The sequence below is a fragment of the Nyctereutes procyonoides genome, unplaced genomic scaffold (genome assembly GCF_905146905.1).
Source record: "Nyctereutes procyonoides isolate TBG_1078 unplaced genomic scaffold, NYPRO_anot_genome, whole genome shotgun sequence".
In the NCBI taxonomy this organism is placed as follows: Eukaryota; Metazoa; Chordata; class Mammalia; order Carnivora; family Canidae; genus Nyctereutes; species Nyctereutes procyonoides.
Genome location: NW_026575121.1, coordinates 56999174 through 57021181, shown reverse-complemented (window position 1 = coordinate 57021181; position 22008 = coordinate 56999174). Strand labels below are relative to the sequence as shown.

The 22008-nt window shown below is 38.1% G+C and overlaps 2 protein-coding genes across 2 annotated transcripts in view; both read right to left on the bottom strand.

Moving 5' to 3' along the window:
• The window catches only part of TNFSF13B (TNF superfamily member 13b), a 78095-nt gene extending 56311 nt beyond the window's left edge, over positions 1–21784 (bottom strand). Inside the window, exon 1 of the mRNA XM_055335682.1 lies at positions 21660–21784. The gene's annotated coding sequence lies outside the window, so the exon portion shown is untranslated. The remainder of the gene's footprint in view (positions 1–21659) is intronic.
• ABHD13 (abhydrolase domain containing 13) lies at positions 857–21799 on the bottom strand. Its single transcript, XM_055335681.1, has 2 exons — positions 21660–21799; positions 857–6334 (listed from the first exon to the last, which is right to left on the bottom strand). The coding sequence occupies exon 2, from the start codon at positions 6312–6314 to the stop codon at positions 5301–5303; it is 1014 nt and encodes a 337-aa protein (XP_055191656.1). The 5' UTR covers positions 6315–6334; positions 21660–21799; the 3' UTR covers positions 857–5300.
• Positions 21800–22008: the final 209 nt, after the last annotated feature.

Here is a 22008-nt window from a genome sequence, read left to right as displayed (position 1 = left end):
AACATGAGAAAGATGGACACTCATATTTTTTTGGGTCTTACTTTTCTATCAAGGGCTGAAAAAAGAGAATGAGCAGTCTTATAAGGTTAACTTCTAGATCTTCCACAGAAAAACATTTAAATGCTTTGTGGAAAATGTGGTTTATTGGGTAACATTCCTAACAAGTAAATTGCTCATGAGCAAAGTACTCAAAGGTTTGTTGTGGGGGGCCAGTGATCATTAACACGTTCTACCATCAGGTCTCACACTCGTAGGTATTCAGAAAATGTCTTTCCCTCCCTTTTCCTTATATTCTCTAACCCGATCCAACTGTTGATGGCTTTTAGCATGTAAAAGAATGTAAAGCAAGAGTTGGGGGAGTGAAATAGGAATGTGAAAAAAAATTTTTTTTAAATAAGGACTAGTAGTTTATTTTTTTTTTTTTATTTTTTTAGAACTAGTAGTTTAAAAAACTTTTTCTTGAGATTCAGGTTGGCAACCTTTCAGTAAAGCACATGGGAGCTCTCACCTCCCATCACATCTATCAACAGAATGGTGATCTCCAATAACTCTTCACCTCCACTTGTAAGGGGGCCATTGAGGTTTGTCATCCAGTTCCTATCATCAGACTGGTTCGGACACTCTTGAAACATGTGAGTTTCTTATCAGAGAAAGCAAGCTACAGACTCTTAAAGACTAAATGAATATCAGGCCAGGGATCCCTGGGTGGCGCAGCGGTTTGGCGCCTGCCTTTGGCCCAGGGCGCGATCCTGGAGACCCGGGATCGGATCCCATGTCGGGCTCCCGGTGCACGGAGTCTGCTTCTCCCTCTGCCTGTGTCTCTGCCTCTCTCTCTCTCTGTGTGTGACTATCATAAATAAATAAAAAATTAAAAAAAAAAAAGAATATCAGGCCATTTTTAATCATACTAAACCATCAACTCCATAGTAATGGGAGTACAAAAAGACCAATTTTGTGAGAAGGCATTTTATGAATCTGAAGGCAAAAGGACGAACAGTTAAAATTTATTCATTCCTAGATTAATTTAGCTAATCAAATGCTTTGGGGCCTAGTCATTCACCAATGGTTCATATTACAGAAAATACTTACAATTAGCCTAAATTAAATGTCTGTGGAGGGATAATATGAAGGAAGAGAATATAAATCTAACTTCCACTTATCATCCTTACCATTACAACAATAAAAATTCATTAATTTCCATATGAATTCAGAAATTTTATTTAACCCTTAAGGAAACCTAAATGTCCTACCATATAATTCAATAGAAAATTGGGGAAAAAAAAGACTGAATACAAACTATCTTAAGACATTAATCAAACTTTTAATGTTATCAATTTATTGCATATGTCAGTACAGAAAAATAGAAAGTATATTCTAAAAGAAATTTATTGTAAAAAAAAAAAACAAATGTAAATGCTTGCTTGCCATGGCTAGCACATCGTTTACGATAACATTCAAATTTGAGTTATAAAATTTTATTACTACTTCAAATAAAATATGGCAAATAACAAAAATATGATTTACATCATGAAACTGGGTTAACGTATTTTATCCTGAATGTACTTGAATATGCCAAAAACAACTTGACTATTCAGTATTCACTGTACTGACAGAAACTGTTGTAAATTATGTCAAACAACACACACTCATCCCTGTTACATTATGAGTATATGGCACTTTTTGTAAAAAGTGTCTCTTATGTGTAGTCCTATTTTTAAACTACATTTTTAAGATACAAAATATAAATGGAGGTATATTTGTGCCATTTGGCAAAAACATGTCGACTATAAGTAGGATGAATGTATTTATTCGGCTATACAAATGAATATATTATTTCTGATTAGCTAAGATGATGTGCATATATGGTAATATAAATAAACAGAAGTGCTTTTCATTTTCTACCCTACTGATTTAAAAAATAGATGTCTGTGCTCTGTCATTTCTAACTTTACCTGAGTGATATGAAAATACATAAATCTAAGTGGATAATCTGAAAGCATTATAACGAATATTTTTCACAGTTTTTTTTTCTCTTCATAATTGTTGTCAAACATAATAGGAAAAATGGAGAGGAGGGAGGTCAGTGGAAGAGTTCAGTATATCTCAATCATGACCTAATTTTAAGTGATTTCTGTGACATCCTGTTTAAAAGTACCTTATTTTTTCCCCAACCTTAAGGAAGAAAGGGACTCAATAATAAAAAACTGCCCTTAAACTGACATTGAGAGAAAATTTATATAAAACTGAACATGGCCTTCATTCTGTAATTTGACCGAACAAACCTATTCAGACCTCAAACCAAATCTTACAAGAATAAGAAATGAATATAAAAGCATCAGGTGGTATGAATTCTCAACAAGAGACTATAATTGACACATTACCAAAGCTGGAACTTGGGTGATTACCAAGTGTCTACAGCTCATCAGGAAAGCTGCCCAGTAACAAAAAGGAAAATACTATTTTAATAAAAGTATCAATTCTACAGTCAAAGTATTTGCAATTCAGGTGCTCTAGTCACTTTCTCCGTTAGAGACGCCTTGCATACAAATGTATTGTTTTGCTCTGTAAGGTATCCTTTTTGCCAATCTCCTCAGTTAATCATTTCCTGGATCTACATCCAACCAGGTCATATTCCCTTTCCAGCTATTTCTATTCATTTAATATTTTTTACCTTTCATCTGTCACAAATTCTTTCTCCCCATAGTTTGCAATATCCTTCTCAGTATCCTTTTTGCCATTTCCCCTCTAATAATCCCTTTCAAAATAATGATTTTGATCTAAACGAATTGTATCTTCCTGTATTTAAAATCATTATACGATTTCCAAATTTGCATTAACTTAATAACTTAAAATTCATTCATAATCTCTTAGAGCTGCTCTTGCAGAATGAGCCAGAAATTAATACACAAGGCAGACATAGTTCAATTCCCACTAGGACATGGGTCCAAATGAAGGTGTGACCTATGAAGCGTTCACATTTTATTAAGACCGACTGCTTTGGCCACAAATTAGATGTTTTGAAAAAATGACGTCATGAGCTTCATGGACCTCTAATAACAAGAGTTTGTTTTCTACTCTCTACCCATCTAAGAAATTTCAAATACAGAAGCGAGGAAAGAAAGATGTACTACAACCCTAAACACAGCCCCTTCTGCTGCAGGAAGACACTTCCTTAATCCGAAGAGAATGAAGGTGAGGATGGAAACAAGTACTGTACAATTTTTGAAATCCTGGCCTTAGGGAAAAAAAACAAAACAAAAACCTGTTTATAAACCCTTAAAAAAAAAGCAGCATAAGAACAAAACACTGATGAAAAAAAAGTTGAAAGCTTTTATACTTCATCAGCATATTTACAACTAAAGTTGATAAATCCCTCCATGAGTAGTAAACCAAATAATCACATGAAAACACACAAAGGTACTCTGTAAACTTAAAAGAATGATACAAGTCTAAGGTGTGCCAAGTAAGCTCATGCCTAAGGACACTGCATTTGTTGTATTAACTCTTTTCTTTTTAATATATTACTATTTAGTCATTCTACATATCAAGGATTGACAAGATGAAAAGTATCCTTTAATCATGGTGAATTTATACATAAAAATACACCTTCTAAAAAAAATACACCTTCTGTGATATGCATTACCAACTTTTTTTAAAGCATGACTAACAATAATTTTTAGAAAAAGTGTCCTTAAAAATCATACTTGCTAGAATTTATTTTCTAAATACTGACATAGAGTGATTTAGAATGTTATGCAGCAAAAGTATTTCTAGCCCAATCTCCTTGGAAAGATTTTAAAATTAAAGTCAAGAATATTGACCCATTATTCCTCTACTCTAGCTGCTTGCACAAAGCCAATAAATATAGCTAAAATATTCAAAATATGTTAAAGCTGACATAATGTAATGTACAGAGCTCAATTACATCTAATTTTTGAAGACGATTCGAAACAACCTAGCACAATTATACCTCATAGCTTATTTTTTTAAGTAAATCCTGCAAGTTTTAAGAGGCTTTTTTTTAAAGCAAGATTTTTCTTACTCTTCTATGTGCCTAAGTGCTACTTCTCACTTATAGCCATTTAATTGTTAAATGTGGAAATAGGTTCTGTAAGAAAAAGCTCTAGAGTTCCTTCACTCCCACATTCCTACACTGGAGAAAAATAAAGAAGACTTCCTGAAACTCTCTTTCAGTGCTATCGTAACAACTGAAACATTAAACCAAAGAACAGCTTTTTTGCTTTTGTTTTTGTAACTTTTATTTTCAGAAAGTCCAATAAAATGAGATCTTGACTTTAGTGGGCTAGATATACCTAGATACTGGACTTAAAAATCAAATGTGGGAGTTTCTATAAAATCGTATGTACAATCATGTAATGATGGTAAGACTTGCTAATTTAATTCTTAAACAAGTTCTAATTATCATTATGACTGCTAGTAGTGGTTCAGCTGTAGACGTACAAAACTGACAGAAGCTAAAAGTCTCTTTGCCACCAAAATTACAAATGTTAAAAAGTTCAAATATGCACATCAAAGCTGCAGTAAAATCCTAAATTTCTATTTTTACATGCTATGATCCAGACTGTACCTAACAAAACACGGTACATGTATATTGGAAAATGGGGTCCCATTTATTTGTAAGAAAAAGCTGGATCTCAGCATTCACCGGAGCAAAAGTCAACGGCAACCTGCACACAGGCCTCAATTTCACTTCTTGCCAAGAACAAAATAGAGTTTACATAAAAATAGATATGACCCAGGTTACCATATACATAGGTATATGACCAGTACTATTTACATTAAAAACATTGCATTGCATAATTCAAGGAATAAAATACCATCATGCATTTCATTTTAACTGTTAAGGGGAAGAATGCAGTTACAGACTACGTTTGCTTACCATGATTGTCCTGGTATTTACTAAAGGCAGAATACTCAAAGGTTTCTCGTTTACAAATCTCCTTCCACACCCAGCCATTAATCCATGTGTCACAGAGGGCACACCACTTAGGCAACAAGAAACTTTTGAATACAATATGCTATTATACTGGCATATTAAACTAAAGGTATGGATACATAACCACATTGAAAGGTTCGATGAAAATGTATGAAATAATCCCAAGAATTATAGTTCTTCAAATGTAAAAAACTATTTGGATCATCTCAAAGGAGCACTGAAGTCCTTTCAAAGTTTAATGTCACTCTTCAGACAAGTACAGACATAACACACTTCTAGAAAGGAACATTCTTTATCATTCTGCACAAATTAAAATACAGTGCATTAATCAAAAAGAAAAACATCATATAATTGTTACATTAGATGAAGTTTTTGCCATTTCTTCAGGAGAATGACTTTTTATTACTTCTTTGATGAACTGTTCAAGGGCAGTGAAGTAACCCTGGCACTGCCATGTATCATTATGAGTTCCATCAGGAAAAATAGCTAATCTCTTAGTCCGAGATGGGGATAGTTCATAGAGTTGCTTCATCATTACTGGTGGGATCAACTGGTCAGAGAGTCCAGAGATGAAAAGAGAAGGCATTCTGCACTGAGAGATTTTTCTGTAGGACAAGAATTTATTTTTGTAGCACCATAAAGGAAGGTAACGCATCGGAAAGAATGAAAATAAAGTGCTGGCCATGTGCGGTATGCTTAAAAATGTGTTCTCCACCATAATGGCTGAAATCCTATGTGAATTTTCAGAAGCCAAATGAATAGCCACTGCTCCTCCCAAGGAACGGCCAAAAAGGAAGATTTTTGTTTTGTCAAGGTCAGGTCTAGTCATCACATAGTCTAGCACAGCTTCAGAATCTAGGTAGAGTCCTTCTTCACTTGCTTCTCCTTCGCTTTTCCCATATCCTCGATAATCAACAAGCAAAAGATTAACTTTGAGGTTAACCAACATAAGCAATGCATTTGGTAACCTGTGACCTATGTTGCCTGCATTCCCATGAAAATAAATTATAGTTGGGGAATAAGGTGAATTGTCTCCAGTGTATCTGATCAATATAAGATTTAGACGCACTCCATCTTTGGTTCTGATGAAAATGTTTTCATGTGGAATACCAGTGGGCATGGGAACATAAAGGCGTGACGAAGATGGCTGTTCTGGAAAATAAAGCAATACATCCTGGAATTTATATAGAATACCTGCTATTGATACGAATATTAACAAAAGTAAGATAATGCCTCCATACAGATGAAAAGTCACTATTAAAGGTAAAAGAGAAATACGGCAAAGAGCCCAAGACCATGAAGCCAAGGCTATTAGCCATCTTTCAACAAAGTTCCACAGCATCCAGGACTTTTCCATTGTAGCTCTCCGAAAGTATCCTAAAGAGAAAAAGAGAGAGAGAATCAGTAATTCAACATACATTATTTTAAAAGTTAGTTCCATGATATAAGAAATCATGGTCCTACGAGAATCTTTGAAAGGCTACATCAATCCATCCACCGTTGCTCTAATTTCCCTTGTTCCTTCAGTTCTCAAGTCTCCTTTCTCCTTCCACTGCTGTGTTTAAGAAACACAAATATTCATCAAATTATACTCATTTTTTTTTTTAAAAGTGCTTAATTACAACCAGGTACTTTCATTACTGCTTTCTCCTTGATTTGATAGGACAATCAGTTGATGTCAAGTTCCCAAATTTTTATATAAGGGATATAGAGGCTCAGGGGCATAAGTAAATTGCTGTGCTATAAGCTCCTCAGGCAGAAGAGCCCAGGGGCCAACTAGGATAATCCCGAAGCTCTTGGTGTGCTTACCAGTGAGCTAGGTAGGTTGAGGGGGGAAAAACTGTACTGAGGTTTAATTGACATATAACATATTATTTTCAGGTATACGACATAAAGATATTGATATATGTTGGGAAACAATCACCACAGTAAGTCTAGTTAACATCTGTCACCATTCATAGTTGCAGAATTGTTTTACTGTGATGAGAACTTCTAAGATGTGCTCTCTTAGCAACTTCCAAATATGCAAGACGTCATTAATGACAGTTGCCAAGCAGTAGACCATATCCCCATGGCTATTTATTTTACAACTGCAAGTTTGTACATTCACCCATCTCATCCATTCCTGGCTCTGGCAACCAACAATCTGTTCTCTATATCTAAAAACTTGGGGTTTGGGTTTGGTTTTTGGAGTTTTTTAAAAAAATTTTTTTCTTGTCTTTCTCTGACTTCTTTGTTAGCATAATGCTCTCAGGTCCACCAAATTTTGTCGCAAACAGCAAGGTTTCATTCTTTTTTATGGTGTGGTAATAGTTTGCCGTGTGTATATATCACATTTTCTTTACCCATTCATCCATCCATGGACACTTAGGTTGTTTTATATCTTGGCTGTTGTAAATAATGTTGCAATGAACATGGAGGGGGGGGCGTATCTTTCTGAGTCAGTGGTTTTGTTTTCTTTGGATAAAGAGCCAGAAGCAGAATTGCTGGATCATCTGCTGGTTGTGGTTTTAATTTCTTGAGGAACCTCCATACTCTTTTCCACAGTGGCTGCACAGTTTACACTCCTACCAACAGTGCATGAGGATATCCTTTTCTCCACATCTTTGCCAACACTTCTTGTCGTGTTGATAAGAGCCATCCTGACAGGTAGGAGGGTATATCTCACTGTGGTTTTTGACTTGCATTTCCCTGACAATTTGTGATGCTGAACATCTTTTCATGTACCTGCTGGGCCTCTCTATGTCTTCTCTGGAAAAATGTCTATTTCACTTCACAATCACATTGTGTTTTGCTGCTATTCAGTTGTGTGATTTCTTTATATACTTTGGATACTAACCCCCAATCAAATATATGATCTGCATAGACAGTCTGCCATTCAGTAGGCTATTGACTCACTTGTTGACAGTTTCCCTTGCTGTGCAGAAGCTTCATAGTCGGATATAGTCCCACTTACTTATTTTGCTTTTGTTGCCCCTGCTTGGGTGTCATAGATCCAAAAATCACTGCCAAGACAGATGTCCAGGGGCCTACTGCCAAGTGTTCCTCTACGAGTTTTGGGGTTTCGGGTCTTAAAGTTTTTAATCCATTTTGAGTTAAATTTTTGTTTATGGTGTTAAGACTGGGCCAGTTTTATTCTTCTGCATGTGGAGATCCTGTTTTCCCAGTGCTATTTGTTGAAGAAATTGACCTTCCCCCACTGCATATTCTTAGCTCCTCTGCTATAAATCAACTGACCATTAGTGTGTAGGTCTATTTCTGGTCAATCTATTCTGTTCTACTGATCTATGTATCTATTTTTATGCCAATACCACATTGTTTTGATAGACCTTTGTGATATAGTTTGAATCAGGGAGTGTGATGCCTCCGGCTTTTTCTTTTTCAAGGTTGCTTTGGCTCTTTGAGATCTTTTGTAGTTCCACAAAAATGTAGGATTACTGTTCTCTCTCTTTTTGCAAAAATGCCACTGCAATTTTGATGGTGATTGCATGGTATCCGTATATTATTCTGGGTAATATGGACATAACAATTCTTCTAATCCATGAACAGGCAGTATCTTTCCATCAATTTATGTCTTTTTCAATTTCTTTCATTAATGTCTTAATAGTTTTCAGTGTACAGGTCTCCCACCTCCTTGATTAAATTTATTCCTATGTATTTTATGAAAATGTAAATAAAACCGTTTTCTTAATTTCTCTTTCTGATAATTATTAGTGCATAGAAACACAACAGATTTTTGTATATTGATTTTGTATCCTACAACTTTTACTGAGCTAGGTAGGTTGAAGGCAAATTTTACTAAAGAGATAGTTAACATATTCTAACCAACCAAGGCCACTCTGATATAATTTATTGTCAACTTTCTTTTTCACATTATAAATTATAAGTAAACAAACTAAAGTCAGAATAAAATATTTTCTTCTCTACCTGGAGGTTTTCCGTTAAACTTAGAACAATAATTTATTTAAATTAACCACTGGTTTCTAATATTGTATCATTTTTTAGAAAAAGTTGAATGATTCATTGTACACATTAAAATTTCAGATTGTCAGCATCATGAAATAATGCACAATTGTTCATATAGCTCTTATTGCAATTTCATATCATTGAGTCAAAACAGGTTGCTATGATTGCTATTGATAAAGCCACAAACACCTGGGGAATAAGTGTGAAACAACAGAGCAATTCTATTTGAGAACCAGAGATAAATGAAGAAAATGACTTACTAGAGAAAAACTTCTTTAAAGATTTCTGAAAATTATAATTGATAAAAGAAAATACAGAAGAAAAGTGATTCAAGCCAAAGCTTTTTGGTTATCAAATAAAAAAGTCTATGTATGTTATCTTAAAAAGGCAAAAAAGGTGAGATACACGTTTTCTTATGTAGCAGTCATCTATTTATACATTTGCTTAATTTTAAAAATACTAAATTCTCTTTTACTCACTAATAAAACTACCATAAAGAAGTTATTCTTAAATTTAATAAGTAACAGTTAATGACTAATTTTTAAAAATTTTACTGTATTCTATAAGCTAATAAATGTGGAATTTTCATTCACTGAATTAAACACTGAAAAAAATCATAAAACCAAGTTAAATTAGACGGCTATGAAGAGGAGTTAGATGACTTAATAGATATGATCTTTCACTATTATCTCACCAAACACATCTTACTATTTCACTAAACACAGACTTTCAAATTTGAGTTCTTGTTAAAATGATTCTCTCTGAACATAAACAGCATAGCATTTTTCTAAAGTTTCTCTGAAATCAATACTGCCACCCAGTTGTAGCAAGTTTTATTACAATGAGTACTATGGTAAGCCAGAGAAAAGCCGATATGTGAGGTGAAACAAAAATTCAAGCTTAAAAACCACAGAGGCAATACCTGAGCAGTAGGTATCAAGAACTGGTTAAAGACCGGATTGAAAGAGTCTGCACTCTAGCAGCCAAATCAGCCAATTACATTCAATACTGAAAACTGTTCCAGATCAATAATCAGTTAATATCTTTTACAACCTATGACAGCTATGTATCAACAGAGCTTAGAATCAGATAGGGCTACTCTATATTCCTTCAACATAGTGTATAAGTCTTAACACATCCGGCCTACTTAAACTTTTCATCTAATGTTTAATTTTATTTTTATCTTTTTTAATTATAAGTGGTATCAATGATTTTCATTTGTACCAAAAAGGTGTACTTGAGAAATGTGAAAATACAACAGTGTTAACTTTATACATAATTTTTTTTTAATTTATGTAATGATTAGGATTAGCAGAGTTTGGGATAAAATACAAGTATACTAGAGCATTGCACTATTTGGAAAATATATACCATTTAAGATATTTCTTTAGTGAACAATTTCATGGTCTTTTTCATAGTTAAAGCCAATCATTTATGACAGTTTTCAGAGAGATGAGTAACTCAAACACCATTTATTTGGTGATTTAGTAGGAAAAAACACTAAAATTTCATCACCCTAAATTCTGCTCTATCATACATTTGCTGAATAATTTTGTGTTTGTCACTTATTTCCATTTTGAATTTCCTTTTTAGTACAATGAGAATCTTTAAAATGTCTATATATAAGGATGGTCAGTATTACCAAATGAAACTAAAAGCATTTACAAATACTATGGAGATATGGTAATTTCATCTGCTTTTATGACTAGTATTTCTAGCTGTACTACCATGTTCCTAACCATGTTCTGCTCAAATTAACATCAACATCAGAATGTACCAAGCAAATCTAGAAATTTGATAAGGGTCCCTATTATCTTGCATAATCAAGAGCTGACTCAGTTTTCAAATCAAACAAAATCTACTACAACATTACATACATACATACATATATGTAATATATATACACACATACATACATATATGTGTATATATATATATGGGAAATAGTTATAATCTTCAATTACTCAAACTCTGAAAAATTATCTTTTTAAAAGTAGCCTCTTTAATTTCTAATTTCAACATACAATTTTGAATTTAAATCTATAAGGCCAACAACTGTCTTCCTTTTTCACTACCATATCCCTACTGGGTAGTACACCACTTGACATACATTCAAGACTAAGATGCTTTTTAAATGAACAACCCAGTAATGTATCTAAATTATTAGACTTCTTAGAAAACATAGCTGTATTCTGAGCATATATATATATATATATTTAAGACTGGACATCAGAAAAATGGCATATTTGAGTCCATTTCTGGTTAGAAATAGAGGAATTAAATTTGCAGTTTTCAACAGAGCATTCCTGAACAGTCTTTGTGACTTTTGTGATAAATGTAGCTAAATGACTTTGTGATAAACAAATGTAATCTTATATAATCTTAAACTGTAGAAGATAGAATCAAAGTCAATCCATTTGGAAGAATATCAAATAGAAATCAATTTTAAGGGGGACAGGTGAATAAAAACTGCTCTGAAGTGTGTATGCTGTCTTCTATTTACTATGCTTTGGCATATCGGTGGTTTAGAAAGAGACCTCTACTCACAGACTGTCATTTTTACTTAACCCAATTATGCATATAATTTCTGATCCCTAGTCTGTGTCACACCTCTATGCTCTTAAAGGAACTGGAGCAAGCAAACCTAATATAGGAAGGATTTTTTTATTTACTAAATTTGTTGAAACGATCAGCAAAATACAATTACTGGAGGCATTTGCTCACATGTAAAACTTGTACAGACCCAGATGTTAGGAAAGTCAGTAAGAATGAATGCCACCTCTAATACAGTCCACTGTATAGATCCCATAGCTAGTGGTATGCAAGTTTTCCATATATTTTGTCAATAATTTAGTGTAAGTAAAGAAAGTAAAACCTTTTCTCAGGCATGAAAAAAATGACCTCTGGTTAACCTTCTAGTAGTTTCCCTGGAAACCCATAAAGGTGGGATACTAGCTGTTTCTAGGCAATGTTTTGTGTGGTAAACTTGACCCCTAGTGGTGAGCAAAATCTAGATTGATTGATTGATTCTTAAAGATTTTATTTATTTATTCATGAGAGACACACAGAGAGAGGCGGAGACGCAGGTAGGGGGAGAAGCAGGCTTTCCATGGGGAGCCTGATGTGGCACTCGATCCCAGGACTCAGGGATCATGAGCTGAGCCAAAGGCAGATGCTCAACCACTGAGCCACCCAGGTGTCCCTAAATCTAGATTTAGATACTGAGGAGGGCTACCCATGTCCAGTAGGAAGTATAAAGGTGGCCTTTTCTCAACAGGGATATGGCTTGTAACTGGCGTGTCCTCTGCTAAGTCCTGGATGCAATGCCCATGAGCTATTACAAAAGATACTACTTCCCAGTAAGCAGGAAGCAGCTAAGTCAGAGTGGCACCTGCTCCCACTCACGTCATCTTTCCACTAGCCTGAGTTATTGTTTGGGAACAACACACCTGATACTGACATGCTGGCTTTTCTATCCTGTATATTTCAACAAAGGCGAGAGAGACAGTGCCAGGTATGGTCTATCGGGTCTTGAGAGTGTGAATATCCAGCTGAACCCAAGACCACTGCTGGCCATGGACAATAAACAAGGCAAGATGTTATACCTTAGAGTACATTTTATGGGGAAAAACATTTATGAAATGTGATGCCAAATAAGATGGATTATCTGCCAGGTTCTTTTGTATGATCAAATGCATTTGCTGAGGTCTCTTAATATCCTAAACAATCAACTTTATACTAACTAGAAGGGTTGCATAAAGGGAAAGAACATTAGACCTACAGACAACAGAAACTCAGACAACCAGTATCTTCTCATCTTCCATGCTTCTACCTTACTATGTTCTATCACACCAGATCCCACAGTCTGAAGTCTCTAAAACCCATCCAGCTGTGGCTTTAACCACCTCACTTAATCTTTACTTAATATAGGGGAATCTGATGCATGAGCTCTCATCACGATCTCTCATAAAAAGTAAACCTCATTTGCTAATAAATCCAATGGCTCTTTCTCAATAAACACTGCAACATCACAACCCCCAAGCAGCACCAAACACTGACTTCCTCAGCTTCCAGTATACTCAAATTCCAGCAGTCCTCCCTCTGACCCAACCCCTAATGCAGGTATTTTCCAAGGTCTTGTCCATTTATCTCCTTTCCCTCAGCCATCTCATTCTCTCTCATGGCTCCAATTATCATACTTGTTGTATAAATTATCCTGATTCTGTGTCTACTCCATCTACAATCTCAATTTACCTGTTTCCTGGGTACCTGATGTTCAGTGACACCTCAAACTTATCTATAACTAACCATACCCTTCTCATCTTACATTTTGAATGCTTTATGTTAATTATGAAAGAAAAAAAGCATGACGTGTAAACACTTTAAAAAAAACAGGTGAAATTCTGGAGCTCAATATAAAATAATAAGTAAACTAAAGCTTAAGCACATTATTATAACACACAGGTCGTGATTCAATGAAAACTCAACATTAAAAATAATTTTGTGCTTTTTATTTAGATGAAGTGACTAGAGGCCTCAAATTGATACTAGTAAGCACTTCTCAAGAAATAATCTATTGAGGGGTGCCTGGGTGGCTCAGTCGGGTGAGACACCAACTCTTGATTTTGACTCAGGTCATGATCTCAGGGTCTTGAAATTGAGCCCCAGGTAGTTGGGCTCCCTGACCCTCCTCCTGCTCCTGTGCTCACACTCACTCTAAGATAAATAAACGAATCTTTAAAAAAGAAGAAGGGGCACCCGGGTGGCTTAGCATCTTCCTTTGGCTCAGGTCATGATCTCATAGTCCTGGGATAGAGCCCCCATATGGGGCTCCCTGCTCATTGGGGAGTCTGCTTCTCTCTCTCTCTCTCTCTCCCCCCCCTTCCCACTGCTCATGTTCTCTCTCCCCCTCTCAAATAAATAAATGAAAATCCCCCCAAAAAAGAAATAATCTATTGGAAGCATGACTAATTTTTATTATAATGTATAGGCAAAGTAGATATGAAAGTTTTCCTTTTAAAAAAATTGTTTTGAAATATTAGCAACATCTTGCACTGTCAGAACCATCAGGTTGGCCACAGTGTCAGTAGAGTGATAAGTCAACCAAGTGAGTGATAGGCATGCTCACTTGATCTCCATCACCTCATGTGCTCCCTCATATATACGCACCTGGAGAAATGCGAATGGTTCCATGCCTAAGGGAAAATATTTAAATACTGTCTAACCTCGTGCTCAACAAAAAGAGAGCAGTAACAAAGTCATGCCCCTCCTCAATGACAAGTCCTCAGAACACAACCACAAACGCCTACGGGAGTTCTCAAACCCATCCTAGGCCAGTGAAGCGGTCCCTCAGTTTCCCAGCCTTGTCAGATTCCAATGCATCCCTCCCTACTATTTAAAGGTTAAAGGTCATGCCACAAATATGTACAGATCCCATTATGTGCATGATAGTGCCTAGGGACTAGAGACTATTTAAGTTTCATAAATGTATAGCCCTTGTCCTCATGTAGCTCGTGATCTACTCAGGAAACACACGGGGCATATATAACAATGCACGTGTAATATAAGTTGACTTAATTATAGAGAAGACAAACAAAATCAAAGATCACAATTGCCCTTAAACACAGCAAAAGAAAAATAAAGCCATAATGATGTGTCCTTTACAACATGATTTAGTCATCTCTACATTTTATCATGCTTGTTTACTTAGAGAAACCATGTGGAAATCTATGCAAACTTTTAAAAAACAGGACAAAGCACAACTCCATGATTAAGGACTTCTCTTACTTGCCATCAAATAGCTGTCTATGCCACATATTTTTATCCATTTAGCATAATTATTCACAGGAAGTGGAAGTATTCAGGCATAATCTAAGTAAATACTTGGCCATCACAGTGTCAAGGAAATCAGAGCAGCCGAACTGGATGAGCTTAACGTTCCCATTAACCCTGAGACCTTCCTTTGCCGGTGGTTTTCAAACGGTGGTTGCACTGCAGACGCCTAGGGACACCAAGACCCTCTGACGTGTCTCTGAGATCTGCATTATAATTATATTAAGACACTATTTGCACTAATGGTACAAAACCAGTGCTGCATACGACTGCAGCTGCCTGGCAACAAACAAGACAGAGCAACCAGGAGTCCTATTCTTTATCCCCATGAATTCCAGGAAAGGGGGGGAACGTCAGTTTTACTCAAGAATGTCACTGAAAAACTCATAAAAAAAAAGTATTAATTAGGGGATCCCTGGGTGGCGCAGCGGTTTAGCGCCTGCCTTTGGCCCAGGGCGCGATCCTGGAGACCCGGGATCAAATCCCACGTCGGGCTCCCGGTGCATGGAGCCTGCTTCTCCCTCTGCCTATGTCTCTGCTTCTCTCTCTCTCCCTCTGTGTGACTATAATAAATAAATAAAAAATTTTTAAAAAAGTATTAATTATATCTCAACCAATGAGTACACATCTTCCATGTTCTGAGTGACAAGTGTGTGACACAATGAGGAGGACACCAGATCACTAGTGCTGTGTACTGACAGTCTGAGTTGTGAGCTGAACTATGTGCTTTGTTTAGGTGACAATATTTTTACTTAAAAAGACAATTAACTGGGCAGTCCCAGTGGCTCAGCAGTTGAGTGTTGCCTTCGGCCCAGGGCGTGATCCTGGAGACCCGGGATCAAGTCCCACATCAGGCTCCCTGCATGGAGCCTGCTTCTCCCTCTATGTCTCTGCCTCTCTCTGTGTGTGTCTCTCATAAATAAATAAAATCTTAAAAAAAAAAAAAAAAAAGACCATTAACAAAACTATGGTTCCTCAGGCTTAGGTGGCTGGCACACATTCCACAGAAAATGAATTTGAAGTTGCCAATAGCTTCCCATGACTTCAGAGACTTTTCTGATGGCATTGTGGTAATGATATTATTAGCAAATGTGATTTTTGATAACCTTTCAAACGTATCGGCATTTGGAACTATCTGCCCAACACAGCAAACAAATATTTAACAAACAACCAATGAATGATATCACATAAGCAAAGCATGAGTAAAAGTTTATTGTGAGATAAACTGATGGATTTTTTTTAAAAAAGATTTTCTTTATTTATTCATGAGATACACACACACACAGAGGCAGAGACATAGGCAGAGGGAGAAGCAGGCTCCCTGCAGGGAGCCTGACGCAGGATTCGATCCCAGGATCATGACCTGGGCCAAAGGCTGATGCTCAACCACTGAGCCACCCAGGCGTCCCTACAAAAGTTCTTTGATACAAGTTTCAGATTCCACAACGTAACTAACCCTTAAGATGCCATCTGTCTAGTATTGGAATAGTATCCATAATAACCATAATACTACTCCCTTATCAACTATGGGTCTGTGCAAGCCTGATCTGCCTCATAAAGTTCACCTAAAACAGCCTACCTTCTGAGAATGAATGCAGAAACATGATGATCAGCCTGTATTCTATCAAGCGGACATTAAAGATATTTACAGAGATGTAAAACAATGCCATACTCCTCATTATTATTTTTTGCAAAGACAGCTGTTCTGGATAAAAAAAAATATATTTAATATGCAATAAATATTTTGCTGCCACTTTAAAATGATAATTTACATATTTCATAAACTCTCAGCTTTAGTTTCTAACAATAAATACCTCTCTCTATAGTATACATATACAAGAACACTTTGGCATCCCTGGTAATTCTTTAAAATGTAAAGGGTTCTGAGACCAGAAAGTTTGAAAAACACTGTTCTATAGTGCCTAACTATATAACCTTACCATCTTTCTCCTCCAGAAACTTGTCTCCTTCAAATTAAGAATGATATACTATGGAGAGAACTAGGTAACTATCAAATCATCCTAAATACCCAACAAATTGTCCTGAAGACTGACAGAACAGATTCCACAACTGAAAGGAGAAAAGAGTCCACGTCTAAGAAGATTCTTACAGCTGAGACTTGCAGTACTAGGTGGAATCAAAGCAGGGCGAGTGGACTTCCTTGTCTTGTTCCTGATCTTTGTTAGGGCTAAAGCATTAAATCTTCCACCACTGAGTATTGATGTTACTTTTGAGTGTTTTATATTTACATGGCCTTCATTTGTTGAAGTATATCCTCTCATACCCACTCTGTTGAGAGTTTTTATCATAAAATCAGATGTTTGATTTTTTCAATAGTTTATTCTGAACATTAAAATGATCTTATGATTTTTATCCTTCAATTTGTTAATGTGTGGCATCATGCTGACTGAGAATATTGAGCCACTACTGGATCCCCAGAATAAGTCCCTGAAACTAGTATAATAACGTATGCCAACTATCCTGGAATTAAAATAAAAAATAAAAGAAAAAAGAAAAATCCCCACCCCCACTCCCAAAGAAAGAAGTACTACACTAAGTATTTTGTGCATTACAACATATGCAGGTTGCTAAAGCTTGCTAGATTTTGGAAGAGAAGTATCTTTAATAAAAAGACCTAATATTCTTCAGGTTCCCAAGGATCCTAAACATAAGACAGATTACAAGCTGTGGAGAGGAAATTTTCTGCCTAGGCAAAGGTTCTGTGTCACTCTGGGTGAGGCTTGTACCCGGTGAATGCTGCTTCCCACATTCTCAAATCACTAGCCAAGTCGGTATTTAAATGTGGCAACCTATTTTGAATGGGTATTCCCGCATATCATTTTTTTAGCTTGGGTTTCAGTTTCCACATTTCCACATAGGAAAGAATCCCTAAGATCTCACAAATTCTTTTTTTAAGATTTTATTTATTTATTTATTCATGAAAGACTGAAAGAGAGAAAGGGGCAAAGACACAGGAAGAGGGAGAAACAGGCTCCATGCAGGGAGCCCGACGGGACTCGATTCCAGGTCTTCAGGATCAGGCCCTCGGCTGAAGGCAGCGCTAAACTGCTGAGCCACCAGGGATGCTCAGGTCTCACAAATTCTATTTTATAGGTGATAGAGAAAAATCAAAGGCAGAGTTGGAAAATAAGCATCAGATTATAAGCAGTCTTTGCTAACTACCACAGAAGGTTGGCAGGCCCAGTTATACGACTTTAACAAATAACTGAAAAGTTAGGGAGAGGTTAAGTATTCACCAAGATTAAAAATGATTGTCCAGCAATCTCGGATGTGCACAGATCCAGTGATTTTATATTTCAGTTGATGTTTGTGAAGTATTTTATTCATCATACACTTTCCGGTCTCCTTCCCAGACCACTGTCAAATAACACATTTTTAAAGCACACGTAGTTAAAGTTGTAGAAAATAACTCTGGCTGAGCAACCTTACATAAAACTACAGACATAGCATGTTTTAGAGTGTGTAATTACTAACGGAGGAGAAAAGAAAACTAGGAATATACAAGGAATGATCATGAGTTTCTGTGAACTCTGCAATGTCTTGTTTCTGCTTTAATAGAACTCAAGTTAATGTTTCCAGTAGAAAAGTAATGTACATGATGGCAAACACTAAACATTACTTTTCAAGTCTAGAGTAACAACCACCATCAACTTCTTTGTCAAAAAATATTATCACCCCGCTTTGAAGTTGGTAATCTATTCAGATCAGTTCTTTATCCAGCAGTATTTTATCTAAAATTAAAAACAACTTAAATATATCAAGACTAAAACCCAAATTATGGGAATGAATACATTTTAATTACTGCCTCAATAACTAGGGAGAGTAAATCAGAAAAATATGTTATTCTTTCAATCACACTTAAAATTATATTTTAATAAAGGTCAGAATTCTCACACAAAAAAGTAAATGCTTATTATCCTTACTATTTTTTCATTGCAAATGTTTACACTGTATTACACAGTATATGGTGATTTACTGATTCTGCCAACAGTACAAGATCTTTAAAAAACCACAGATGTTTACCTGCCCGTGAAAGACAAATTCCCTCTATGACTGTGAGTGAAGGTTCCCCAACTATATACACACAATGGAAAAAGTCCTCACTCATGAATATACTATTATTTTTCAAGGCCCTTAAGTCCATCTCAAATTGATAATTTTGGGAATAGCTTGTTTAAAAATAAAAACTGATCATTCATTAAAAAACGTACCTACAAACAAAACAAAACAAAACAACATACCTACAAGTGACAGAACAGTGCACGTTCAAGCAAAGGCCGTAAAACTTAGAAAGCAAATTCATGTGTCATCGCTAACAGCCAGATCACAGACAAACAATGAGTATCCCATGCTGCTCCTCAAGCACTCTGAAGGAATTCAGTTTCCAATCCCATTCCCAGTAATACAGAACTCAGACTCAACCTTCCTGCATCAACAGATCTCCTTTTCTGCGCAGGGAAGTTAAGAAATCATGCCAGCTGCACAGCTGACGTGGAAACACAAGTAGCTATCTCTGTGCTGGAGACACCACAGAATGAATTATCTACTTCCCTAATGGGTATCCACATGTCATCAATAATGAAAAAGGGTGTATTAATAGTCCTTTGGGACAAATGAACAACAATGGCCTATGAAAATGTTGGAGAGTAACTGAATAGTTGAGATAGCTTTTTACACTGGGATTTAAACCTGCTGAGCAGATATCTCAAACACACCAGACAGCCACACAAATAGCATTTTCCTGCTGCCCCCTTTACTTGAAGCATGGAAAGCTTGGCAAATACAGCCAACTCTGAGAGAACAAAGATGACAGATCACTGTCACTATGGAAGCCAATCACAATTTGTCCTGAGGTTATAAATATCTGTAAGAAAGAAAATTATTTAAAAAGATTCACAAAAGCTAAAAATGCAAATGTTAGAATTAAAACTGATAATGAAATTCAGACAAAGTCTCCAACTTATGGAGGGGTACTGTTCTAGATACTTTACTCAAAACTAGATGGATGAAACTTAAAAATCATTTTTCTTATAAAACCAACGTTACAGAAATAAAATTCTCAGGCTAACTCATTAATGTATATAGTTCACTTTGGGAAAATACTACAGCTTTGCAACTTCAGAAGGTACTGCTGTAGGAGTCAGGACCTACAAGAAATAGTAACAAAATATGTAATAACTCATTATGAAGTGTATCCTTTGAGGGGAAAAACATCTCAACTAGAAAAATTAGAAAAACTGGATCCCTTTTCTTCGGCCCAAACCTAAGAAGGGTTATCTAAGGGTCTCAGGCATTCCTGAATGAGATTAAGCAAGAATTAGAAAGATTTTAGAATCTGAGTTATAACTGAGTTCTAAATCAGTGAAAAACAGAAATAGGCTCCCCTGAAATGAGCAGCAAGAGAGGGGAGATCACAGGAAAACGTGAGGCCTGGCAGCCTCCTGAACCTATCACCAAGTTCTCACTTAGCTGCTGAAGCCTGTCACTCAGAGGGCAAGGGCCAGGTGTGCCCGAGAAGGCAGGTGGGGCTCCCGGGTCTGGACGCACAGATGGTCCTGAGCTGGCTTGTACGCGTCATTCCAAATCACCTACCAAAGGGAGGCAGTGTGATGCAGCGGAAAGAGACCTGTTTTCCGGCTTGGTCTGTAATTACCTGGGTGACTTCTGCCAACTCACTTAGCTTCTCTAACTATAGGTTTCCTCCGAGGTAAACGGGAGGTGAAAAACTGCTGGGATCCAGCGTGGTACATAGTGTGTTAGTGCAGCTACTTCCCTAAGACCACATTCAAGGCGTTTATTACCCACCCACAGCGGGTAAGGGAAAGTAAGTACAACTAGAACTTCTGCTAGACTTGGGTTGAATAAGACAAGACTCACTGGAGAATACCTGAGTATGTGCACACAGGAAATAAACTGGGCAATGCCTTATTTTTCCTGTGAAAACCCAGCTTCCTCAGGAAGCCTTCGAGGGACCTCTGCTCCCTACTAGCGACCGTTGCACATTCTGTAGTTAGTACACATTTACGTGGTGCCGCCTACTACCACAGGATAACGAACTGATCTGCTTCACATAGACTGGGACTTCCTCGACGACGAGGGCTTCATCTCTTCGGTTCTGTATTTCCAGTACACAGCGCCTGGCACATAGTAGGTCCATGCACAGGGACTGAATGGAGCAATGGAGCAGTCTGCTTTGGGGTAGGGTAGTGAGATGACATCACATGGGTAACGGCCAACGGCTACTTACTGAAATAACACTGAACTATTTAGCAAAAGACGTGATTAATCTAAGCCCGCACACAGCCAAGTACCGACCCGCGCCAGAGAGACCGGGAGGGGATCACCCAACGTCAAACAGCAGCACGCGAAGCCCCTGTACCTACTCGGTCACCACCTAGCAGACCCATGTGAAACGGCTGTGGAACAACAAGTATGGGGTTTTGGTCATGACACCCCAGGCAGTAAGGCCAATGATGCATTTTGCAGGAAGCGAATTCTGCGGACAGACACCCCGGCGGGACCGGCCGCGGCCATGCGGGCGGGGTGCGGTCGCGCCGTTCCCTGGACACCCCAAACTTCCCGCCCGGGAACCCGCAGGTCGAAGGCTGTCGGCGGCAGGTCCCCGCGCCCGAGCCAGGGACGTTCCGGCTCGCTGTCCCTCGGGGCGCGGGGGGGCGCGGGGGGGCGCGGTGGCCTCCCGGTACTGGTCCGCGCGCGCTCCTGGGAACGCGGCGGACCAGGTCCCGACCCCCGCACGGCAGCCCGGGGCCCCGCGCCCAGCTCGCGGCAGACCCCGCCGGCCGCCCTCCCACCCCCGCCGGGAGCGCTCCCGGCCGCCGCCGCCGCCACCGCCGCCGCCGCCGCCGCCGCGCACCGCACTTACTTAGACCCGCTCGCAGGCTGCGCACTCGGCCGCGGACACGGAAGCCGGCGCCGCGCAGCAGCGTCCCCCCGCGCCGCTTCCGTCGCTCCTCATCGTCCTCCGCCAGCCGAGGGGCCGCCGCCGTCGCCACGGTCTAGCCCGGAGCTCTAGCGGCGCGGCTCTCGGCTCCTCCACTTCCGGCCCACGCTCGGTGTCGCCGGCAAATGTCCCCGCCGGCACCCACATCACCTGCTCTCCTCTCAGCCTTCCTCCCCTTAGCGCGAACCGGGCCCGCCCTCCCGGGCGTGCGCACGAGCGACGGTCGCGGGGAGTCCCCGCGACGGTGGCCCGCGAGGACAAGATACCTTGG

Coding starts and splice junctions, on each gene's coding strand:
- ABHD13 (XM_055335681.1), bottom strand. CDS start 6,314: ATGGAAAAGTCCTGGATGCTGTGGAACTTTGTTGAAAGATGGCTAATA.